This window comes from Oratosquilla oratoria, chromosome 17 (genome assembly GCF_046742065.1).
Source record: "Oratosquilla oratoria isolate Oo_2021 chromosome 17, ASM4674206v1, whole genome shotgun sequence".
In the NCBI taxonomy this organism is placed as follows: domain Eukaryota; kingdom Metazoa; phylum Arthropoda; class Malacostraca; order Stomatopoda; family Squillidae; genus Oratosquilla; species Oratosquilla oratoria.
In genome coordinates this window covers 17,738,119-17,747,883 of record NC_134793.1, presented here as the reverse complement: position 1 = coordinate 17,747,883, position 9,765 = coordinate 17,738,119, and the positions used below count along the sequence as shown (strand labels likewise).

At 38.1% G+C, this 9,765-nt stretch overlaps 2 protein-coding genes across 2 annotated transcripts; one reads left to right on the top strand and one right to left on the bottom strand.

Annotated features, from left to right (window-relative positions):
* Window positions 1-49: 49 nt before the first annotated feature.
* Window positions 50-2,236, bottom strand: LOC143034449 (uncharacterized). The gene has a single exon (XM_076200506.1). It carries the CDS (start codon window positions 2,008-2,010, stop codon window positions 1,318-1,320), a length of 693 nt encoding a protein of 230 aa, XP_076056621.1. The 5' UTR covers window positions 2,011-2,236; the 3' UTR covers window positions 50-1,317.
* Window positions 2,237-4,323: 2,087 nt separating this feature from the next.
* On the top strand, window positions 4,324-7,285 carry LOC143034447 (general transcription factor II-I repeat domain-containing protein 2-like). Its single transcript, XM_076200504.1, has 2 exons — window positions 4,324-6,237; window positions 6,596-7,285. Exons 1-2 carry the CDS (start codon window positions 4,453-4,455, stop codon window positions 7,064-7,066), a joined length of 2,256 nt encoding a protein of 751 aa, XP_076056619.1. The 5' UTR covers window positions 4,324-4,452; the 3' UTR covers window positions 7,067-7,285.
* Window positions 7,286-9,765: the final 2,480 nt, after the last annotated feature.

Sequence of the window (9,765 nt, the reverse complement as noted above, 5' to 3'; positions counted from 1 at the left end):
TCACTTTATCACTATCTCTCAAGTAAACTGAATGGGCTGCAAAAAAAAAAATAATACTGAACTAAATGTGGGCAAATTTGAGCTCATTAAGTATGGAAACAATAGAGACCTTAAGGAAGAAATATCTTACCACAGTAACAACTGAACTTTTGCATAATATATACATGAAATGACAGATCTGTAGCTCATTAAGTATGGAAACAATAGATTAGAGAGCTTAAGGAAGGAATATCTTACCACAGTAACAACTGAACTTTTGCATAATATATACATGAAATGACAGATCTGTAACTGGATTATGAAAACATTCCAAACAAGAGAAAGAAAACCACTAACAATATTATGTAAAACATTAATATTGCCAAGGATTGATAACAAAATTCAAGGTGCACAACATCTGAACCACTGGGAGAAATTCAAACACGTTCAACTGTACTCCCTTCAGAGACAAAGAAAGAAATGCATTGTTATCTATGTATTGAAAATATTTTAAGGAATAGTAACAAATGTACCCAACATCAAAACTCTGAGGGAGGTAGGGGTCTTCGAAGATAGAGCTAGAAGGAGAAACATGCTGGTACCATTGACAGGCAGAATGCCTACTATTGGGAGCTGAAGTAAGAAGTAACAAATGTAAGGTTTCAGGGAAACAAGCATCCTAGAGAAGGAAGGTTATGTTAAACATGGGGTACACAGGGTACCACACAGCAGGTGCAGATACTAGCTCACCACTCCTTCATGCAGTGGAATTTGACTGTTCATTTGTCTACTGTGGGACCTGAGAGAATTCACCACAACATTAACAGGGTCCTTCAACCTCAAATTGGACATGTGGCTACACAAATTGCCAGATGTACTAGGATACTTATGCTGCCACCATAATACCCTGCCTGAAGTTACTCAAAGAGCAAGAAATGGTGAGACACCTGGAACCAATGGAGGTCTACTTCAGCTATGCCAATAATGGCCAAATTCAAAGTAACCCTTTGCAAGTTCTACAGGAACTCTGGGGTTCTATGAAACCCTTGCTGGGAAAGACTAAAATGCCTTACTTCATTATAAATCTATACGTAAGTCAATTAAATTTATTTAGCATGTACAAACTATGAAAAAAAAATGGTTAAAGGACTTAATGTTTTGTTTACTACACTGGAATGTGTAGGAACCATGTGTGTTCACCTACAAAAATATCTTTTCATCTTATCTTGCAGTAGGTCACACCATAGAAATACTATATTTAGATAAAAGTACTGGTGTACACATAACATCAATTAGAAAGACAGTGGATGGGTACATTTTATGGTTTGGTAGTCAATGTTAACATTGATTTGGACAAGGTGACAGAAATTTGTGTATCTTCTTTTGCAATTCCGGAGTCAAAATTGTGTCTATGATTTTCTTCTGCCACTCATCTGATCCATCACAACAATCACAAATTCCATCATTAACCCAAGATGATGGAATGTGTACTGGAAAACCATTCACTGATTGCTTGCACTTAAACTTTACATCAACACAAGCATTAGTCAAAGGTTCATCAGAACCATCTTCTGGACAATCACAGTAATCATCATTCACTTTATCTGCTGATATTACTTGTCCCGATGTGGCACAAGTGAATTCTTCTTTCAAACTAGATGGCTTAGCTGATGACAACTTTATGGCAAGTTTTTTGTTTTCTTTGAGTTTCTTTTCAACAATATCTTCTTTGTTGTCAACGAGTTTATTTTCAATCATATTTTCTTTGTTTTCTATGAATTTCTTCTCAGCCTTCTTTTCTTTATTCTTTATCAACTCCTTTTCAGCAACCTTTTCCAAAACATTTTCACCTTTCTTCGGTGGTTGTTGTGATATCACATGTTTGCTTTTGGATTTATGTTCTGCTTGGCTCAGTTCAGCAACAAATACAAGTTGATACACAAGAAATAAAAGAGCCATGATAAATAACGCACCAATCACAGTTCCACGCCGAAGAGTTAGTCGGCGCCAAAGAACGGTAAATAGCGGCATTGCGGTTTTTTCTTTGCTTTGATATTAGTCCGTCATCAACTCGACGTATTCATTTATTTAGTCATATGACTGCATAACTGAGCGACACTTACATCTGTCATGCCTTGACATATTTTTTATAAAGCTAGTCTTTGTATTTTGTGTCAAAATTAATTTCGGTAGCGTGCTTGTATTAATGTCAACGCCTTTGGTTCTACTCAAATCAGCTGATTGTGTTTACGTGGAGTCGGAGATTACAAGAAATACATGATGGAGAGGAAAAATGAACTGTCGTATACTTTGTATAAATATACAATATAGGATATAAATACACGTGTTTTCGCTGTGTAGGGATTCCCCTTGGGTTGGACAAAATAGTAGACATTAATCAGGATAAGGGCATAAATCGTCCATAGCAGTGAAGCGGGTAATCGACATGGATCTAACTAATTCTGAAACCCTGGAACCAGGGGAGGCCCACCTCAACTGTGCCAATCAATCAATCAATCATTAAAATCAGCCATCCTGAGTCCACTGCTGAACAAAGGCCTCCATAATAGCATTCCATGATTCATACGTCACTCCTGCAAACTTCCCTACTCGTCTCTCCACCTTCTGTCTGGTCTCCCTCTTCCACGCTTCCTATCTCGCGGCGTCCACTCAATAATGTTTGCTATCTATATGAATGACATGGAAGATGAAGTGAACTGTTACATGAGCTTCTTTGCTGACGACGCCAAACTGTGGAAAGTAGAAACTGATAAGGACTGTGAAGCACTGCAAGAATACCTAAATAGGGTATGAAACTGGAGCCAGAAATGGGAAGTGGACTTTAATACTAAGAAGTGTAGCAAAATGGAGTTTGGAAAAAGCAAAAACAGAATATTAGGAAAATATACAATTGGAACCAAGGAAGTAAAGAAAGTAGGATCCGAAAAAGATTTGGGAGTAATTATCACGAACGACTTGTCCTATGATAAACAGAACAAAATTGTCGGGGAGACTTACAACTTGCTAAGATCAATAAAAGTGGCATTTGCATACTTGGACGAAAACATGATAAAAAAAATATTGGTTACATTGATAAGGCCTAGACTAGAGTATGCGGCGACATTGTGGTCCCCCAGTACCAAAAAGAATATAAAGAAAATAGAAAGAATCCAAAGAGCAGCTACAAAAATGGCACCTGCACTTGCAAACCTATCATACGAGGAGAGATTGGCTAAACTGGAGTTACCGACACTGGAGCAAAGAAGAGAGGTGACCTATTGACCATCTACAGAATCATGAAAGGCACAGAGATACTTGATAGAGAGGACTTACTTAGAACTAAAGAAAAACAGTTTTCCACATAGAGTTTTGGACACTTGGAACAAACTGGTTAATGAAATAGTATGCTCAAAAACCATTCGTGAGTTTAAAAGCAAGCTAGACACTGCGAGATACAATGGCGGGACATCTCGAGCATAGCTCCCCTTCCCGCAAAATACAACTAGGTAAATACACACACACACTAGAGCAAAGAAGAGAGAGAGGAGGTTTGATAGCTATTTACAGAATCATGAAAGGCATAGAAATTATTGATAGAGAGGATCTAATAAAATGGGATGGTAGAAATACAAGAGGACACGGAAAGAAAATCAAGAAAGACAGCTATAGAAGAGATCTGAAAAAGAACAGCTTTCCTCACAGAGTAATAGACAGTTGGAACAAGTTAGATGAGAAAGTAGTGTGTGCAAAAACAATACATGAATTTAAAAATAGTTTAGATAAAATGAGATATGAAGACGGGATCCCACGAGCATAGCTCCCCTTCCCGTATAATACAACTAGGTAAATACACACACACACATCTATATATATATATATATATATATAATATATATATATATATATATATATATATATATTAGCCGTTAGTTTTGGGTTATGAAGTGCTATAACTGACGAAGTGAATATGCGAGCTCGGTTGATTATGCTTGGACGCCCATTTTGACACATTGACCCAGCACATGTCCAGGAAATTATGGACACACGGCAACCCTAAATCATATGAACCACAAATGTTAAAAAATAAACGGTAAGGTCGTACCACGGAACTGGTTTCTTCATTTCATTTTTAGTTTACATTCTAATGATATCAAAGTTTACGTTTGCAACTTAGAGCAGGGGTGAGCAAACTACGGCCCGCGTGCAGCACGTCAAAGGTTTTCATGCTGTCCGCCAAGATGAAGTCATATACTCGTATTATTTGAGGACAAATACAATTAAATAAAACAAAATAAATTACTCGGTAACGTCGAATAACATTGTGGGACTTTAAAGCGTTACCCAAAAATGGCGAAACTGGCAACTTTGTTACAGTAGAAATGAATACTGTATTGTTTTTCTTATCAGTGTCCTGGCAGATGCCAAAGGAAAAGGATGTTGTGAGTTAACCTCATCATATACAAACAAACAAAAATGAATTGTCTAAAGCAATTTAAAAAGCGAAAAGTTGATTATGAATGCCGTGTTTTTAACAAAGAGTGGACTAAAAAGTATTTCTTTACTGACGTTGGAGTTAAAGCAGTATGTTTGATTTGCCATGAAACAGTTGCTGTGTTCAAGGAATACAATTTAAAACGGCACTTTCAAACCAAGCACGCTAACTTTGGACTAAATTTATCAAAGCAAGAACTGCACAAAAAAGCAACTGATATGGTAAAAAAATTTAAGCAACAGCAAATTATTTTGGGAGAAACTATACATTTGCAAAAAAACGCGATAAAGGCAAGTTTTGTATTGGCCAATGAAATTGCAAAGCAAAACAAGTCATTTGCAGAAGCAGAATTTATTAAAGATTGCATAGTTGGTGCTGTCAGTGTTGTGTGCCCAGAAGTTAAGTCAAAAGTAGAGGCCATATCTCTGTCAGCAACAACTATTGCTCCTCGCATAGATGAAATTGCAGTGAATATCCAAGAACAGCTGTTAACAACCAGTGGTAGTTTTCATTGGTTTTCTATTGCTTTAGACGAGAGTAATTATATTCAGGATACTACCCAGTTACTCATTTACATCAGAGGTATTGATGGAAACTTTGAGATTACAGAGGAATTGTTATCTATGGAATCTCTCAGAGACACTGTTACTGGGAAATATTTGTACAACAGTGTCATTAATACTCTAATCAGGTCTGGATTAAGTCTGGATAAACTGGCAAGTATTACAACTGATGGTGCTCCTTCACTCACAGGTAAACATTATGATCTTGTGAACTTGGTGAATGATAAAATCAAAGAAAAATTTCCACTGCACAGTGTGTTGTCTCTCCACTACACCATATTTCAAGAAAGCCTTTGGAAGTCTTCTTTAAAACTCAAACATGTTATGGATCCAGTGGTGCATGCAGTGAATTTAATAAGATCGCAGGGACTGGAACACAGGCAATTCCGAAATTTCTTGGAAGACATTGAGGCAGATTTTACTGATGTTCTGTACCACACAAATGTCTGCTGGTTAAGCATGGGAAAAATACTAAAGAAGGTGTGGGACCTCAAAGCCGAGATTGTCACATTTTTGAACGTGAAAGACATCTCTTGTGACTTTTCAAAGGAAATGGAGAATGTTGAATGGGTTTGTGATTTTGCATTTGCTGTAGATATAATGCAAAAGCTGAGTGAACTGAACACGGAACTACAAAGCAAAGGTATATTTGCTCATGAATTGCACCTGGAAGTAAAAGCCTTTCAATTGAAACTTAATCTTTTTGCCAAGCAGATGCATGAGCAAAACTTTGTTCATTTTCCTCTGTTGAAAACACAAGCTGTTACACAAACATTATCAGACAAATACAGTTCCCAGTTGATGGCTTTAAAAGAGGAATTTAACAGAAGATTTGCTGGTTTCAAGGCAATTGAAGGACACTTCGATTTGCTCAGCTCACCTTTTGCCTGTGACATTGAAACCGCTTCAGAAGAACTACAGATGGAACTGATTGATTTGCAAGCTGATAACTCTTTAAGGAGGATGTTTGAAAGTAAACCACTGGTAGAGTTTTATGCATCTTTGCCCTCAGAAAAGTTTCAAGATCTGAAAAAATTTGCAAGAAAGATGCTTGTGTTGTTTGCTTCAACATACATTTGTAAACAGACTTTCTCTATAATGAAAGTTAACAAGTCAAAGAACAGATCTCTTCTCACAGAATCAAATCTTCAGTCAGTATTAAGGATCAGCACAAGCAATTTAACACCTAATTATAACAAACTGGTAAATGTCTGCATTTTGATGCATCAGTCTCGTTGACATCATTCTGTTACTTTGTTTTTCAAATACGTGTTTCTCATGAGTTTCTACATTGAAATATATGTAATTTTTTTTTTTTTTTACCAAGTTACTCTCTTTTTCTTATGCGAGTTAATTTTTTTCTTTTCAAAAAAGTGTTTCATGTGAAATTTCTACACAAATATTAATTGATTTTTTTTTTTTTTTCTAAACCTTTGCAAATTTCTGAATGTGGCACTTGCACTGAAAAAGTTTACCCACCCTTGCACTTTTCCCTATTCTGATTTGCAAAAATTGTACCATAGCACTTTTTTCCAAAATATTTTAACATTTAATGTTCCAGGTTTCAACAACTGACAGTACATCAGCAAGAGGTGAGACTTTGGTAAAGAATCTCTGTAGGAACCAATATAACCACAGAACAAGAAAATATCCTGGTTCTGAAGAAGTCCAAAGTGAGCATAGATTTAGGGATGATGAATATTTGAAAAGAAGAAAAATATTCAAAGTCACAAATTATGAAACTGAACTTCTTGCCCAAAGCAGTCAGTGCAAAGAATCAGAGGTGTATATTGATGTGGCTGAACATCCTGGAAGCTCAAGAAAGAAACTTTCTACTGAGGAAGAAAATAATATTGGAGAAAAAAATATCTCAGTGAACTGGAACTTTAGCCAGCCTTATGAAGAGTTAGTGGTTTTTGAAGGGATCCTTAAAGATAATGATGCATGTGATTCTAGGGTTAAGCAAGAAGTAGACAATTACATAGACCTAATCAAAGAGGAATCTGATAGTGATATCACTGATGTTCACTAGAAGGGAAGGAAAACATAGGACTAGAAATTCCCTTATGAGGTGAACAACCTTACTCCCAAATTATTCACCCAATAAAGGCATTTCCAGTCAAGTATTTACCTTCCCTTGTCTTCCTATACCTGTCTGTACAAATTGTATAATTAGATTATTTGAAATAGCATTATATGTGAACCCTTAGGTTATTTATATTTCATGTGATGAAAATAAATATTTCTACTACTTTGTGTCTGAAGTTTCAACCTCAATGGTCTCAGATTGATGCTCTTGAGATGAACAACACTGAGAATCATTTCCCTGATGCCTGGCCCTAGAAGCTTCCCCCCACAAGGGAAGTAGCCAAAGTCAAAAGGAACAATTCCATTCCCACTCACCACCCCTCCCTCCCTCTTTTCTAGGCATATCCTGTATGACAGGTCATCCCTGCATCTCACCCACTGACCTGGGTCAGAAGCAATGCAGCAAGACAGCACATCCACAGTAAGACCTCTTCATTTATTCAGCAACCCCCCTCCCCTCTGTCCCCTTATGCAGAAAAAGAGAAGACAGCCTTTCAGGCTGCATCAATTTACCTTGCACACGCTCCCTCCCCCACCCACTTCCCCTCATGCATCACAGCATCATCCATACACAACCATTCTCCACTCACCTATCTTGTCTTCTCCCTCCCTTCCTCAGACATTCCCCTCTTTCCCAATGCCCCTTTTACCCCCATCCATCCATCTTATACTTTGCCACCCCCTCATGTTCACTCCATCCACCTCTGCCTTTCACACCTATTTTACTATCTTTCTTCACTCGTTCTTCCTACGTATCCAAACCATCACAATACTTTCATGAACCCTACCTCCCAACTCCTTTTCCACCCCACCTCCTCCTCACCTTGTTTTTCATTATACAGCCAAGTATTCCCTACCATACTTCCGACATTTCATCTCAAACACGTTTAAACTCTTATGCTTCATGTTCCTGCCCCATACAGTGCTGTCGGCACAATCATCCCTTCATACAATCTCCTCTTAGCATCCATCCCCAACTGTGTATCTACACTTTTTAATCCAAGGCATTTACTTGCTTCTAAAAATCTAGATTCCACCTCCACTCCTCTTTCCCACTACATGTGCCCCCAAGTATCTAAAGCTATCCACTTCATCCTCTGTTAATACTCTTATTCAATTCACTGCCATCCTCCCCTTCTATGTTTGATCACCTTTTATCTTTACCTTCAACTTCCTCCTCTCACACTCCCAAACTATCACTTTCTTAATCCCTCCTCTGATCCTGCTACAAGCTCAGTGTCATCAGTAAACAACTGGCTTACCTCCCATTTTTCTCAATTTTCTTAAACCATCTCCAATCCCCTGCCCATCACATTTTCATTTACTTCTTGCACCACCTAACCCCTGTGCACATTGAACAGCCATGGCAACATGAAACATCCCTGGTGAAGTCCCACTTCTACCTCAAACCACTATTTTTAATTCAAACAGGCTATCAAAAATGCTTGATTACTCATAACAGATTTTCTCGCCCATATATTTGCAAAACTTTCCACAGTGCCTTTGTCTGCCATCATAAGGCTTTTCTAAAGCCATCAAGGCCTTAAATACCCTTTGCTAAAGCTTTCTTGCACATTGGCCTTACAAGTGATCCACAACTCTTGCCTTCCTAAACCCACTGTTCCTCACCAATTACTCCTTTCTCAAAACCTTCCCAACCAACTGATCCCTCTATGACTAACATTTGTCCCCCATTCTCTTAATTTGAACTAGACTTCCAGTCCTACCTTATATAAGCACTATACACCAACCTAACCCAGGTGCCTTGTCCGCTCTCGTTTAATCTTTTCCCCATTTTTCTTATCACTCATTTTCTTAGTGCCTCCCATTGCAACCCTTTCCCTCTGTACTCCACATTTAGCAACTCCCTAAAACAGTCCATCTTCCTCTTACTGCTGCCTCTTCCGTTCTCTCCATCTGCACATTATACCTTCTCTATTTGCCTCATTCCTCTTAATTTCTTCAAGATTTCTTCTTTGCTTTCAAAATTTTGTCACTTCCATTTTGCATCTGCTCTCCTTTGTTTTAATTCTATCTTTGCACCCCTCTCATTTATTGTCCTATTTTGCGAACAGTCTGAAAGCTCATTTCTTCACTTCTACAACCTCTTTTGCTTCATCATCCCACCACTCGCTTCCCTTCCTCCCATCGCGCTTGTTTCACACACCTCGAGATTTTGAAACCTCCCCATTCCTCCACTCGCAGCTCTGTCCTTCACTTCCTCTTACTCTTCTCTCAGCTTGTACTCCTTTTCTTTGATTTAATATAAAGGAAATTCTAAAAATTGGTCGAGAATAAAAATCCCACAATAATTCAATTTTTTATTCAAGATTCATAGGAATGCCCAAGGACAAATGGCAGCTATCACAGGGCTGTGGGTTTCCGGTCTGAAACTAGGCAATAACCTTTTATACCTAAATGACAACCCAATCATATCCGCTTCAATAATTACGTAATACAATGCGATGACAAACCAGCTCTAGCTGTTGGGCCCTTGTATGGAAGATTTGTGAATGGATGAGAAATCGATGTGGCCAGGAGGGATTTCTTCTTGCCTGCTATGTAAATTTGAGTGTGCGAGGAGGGAGGGGTTGTCATGCAACAAAGCAGCTGAAGTAAACCAGCTTCGACTATCAGGCCCTG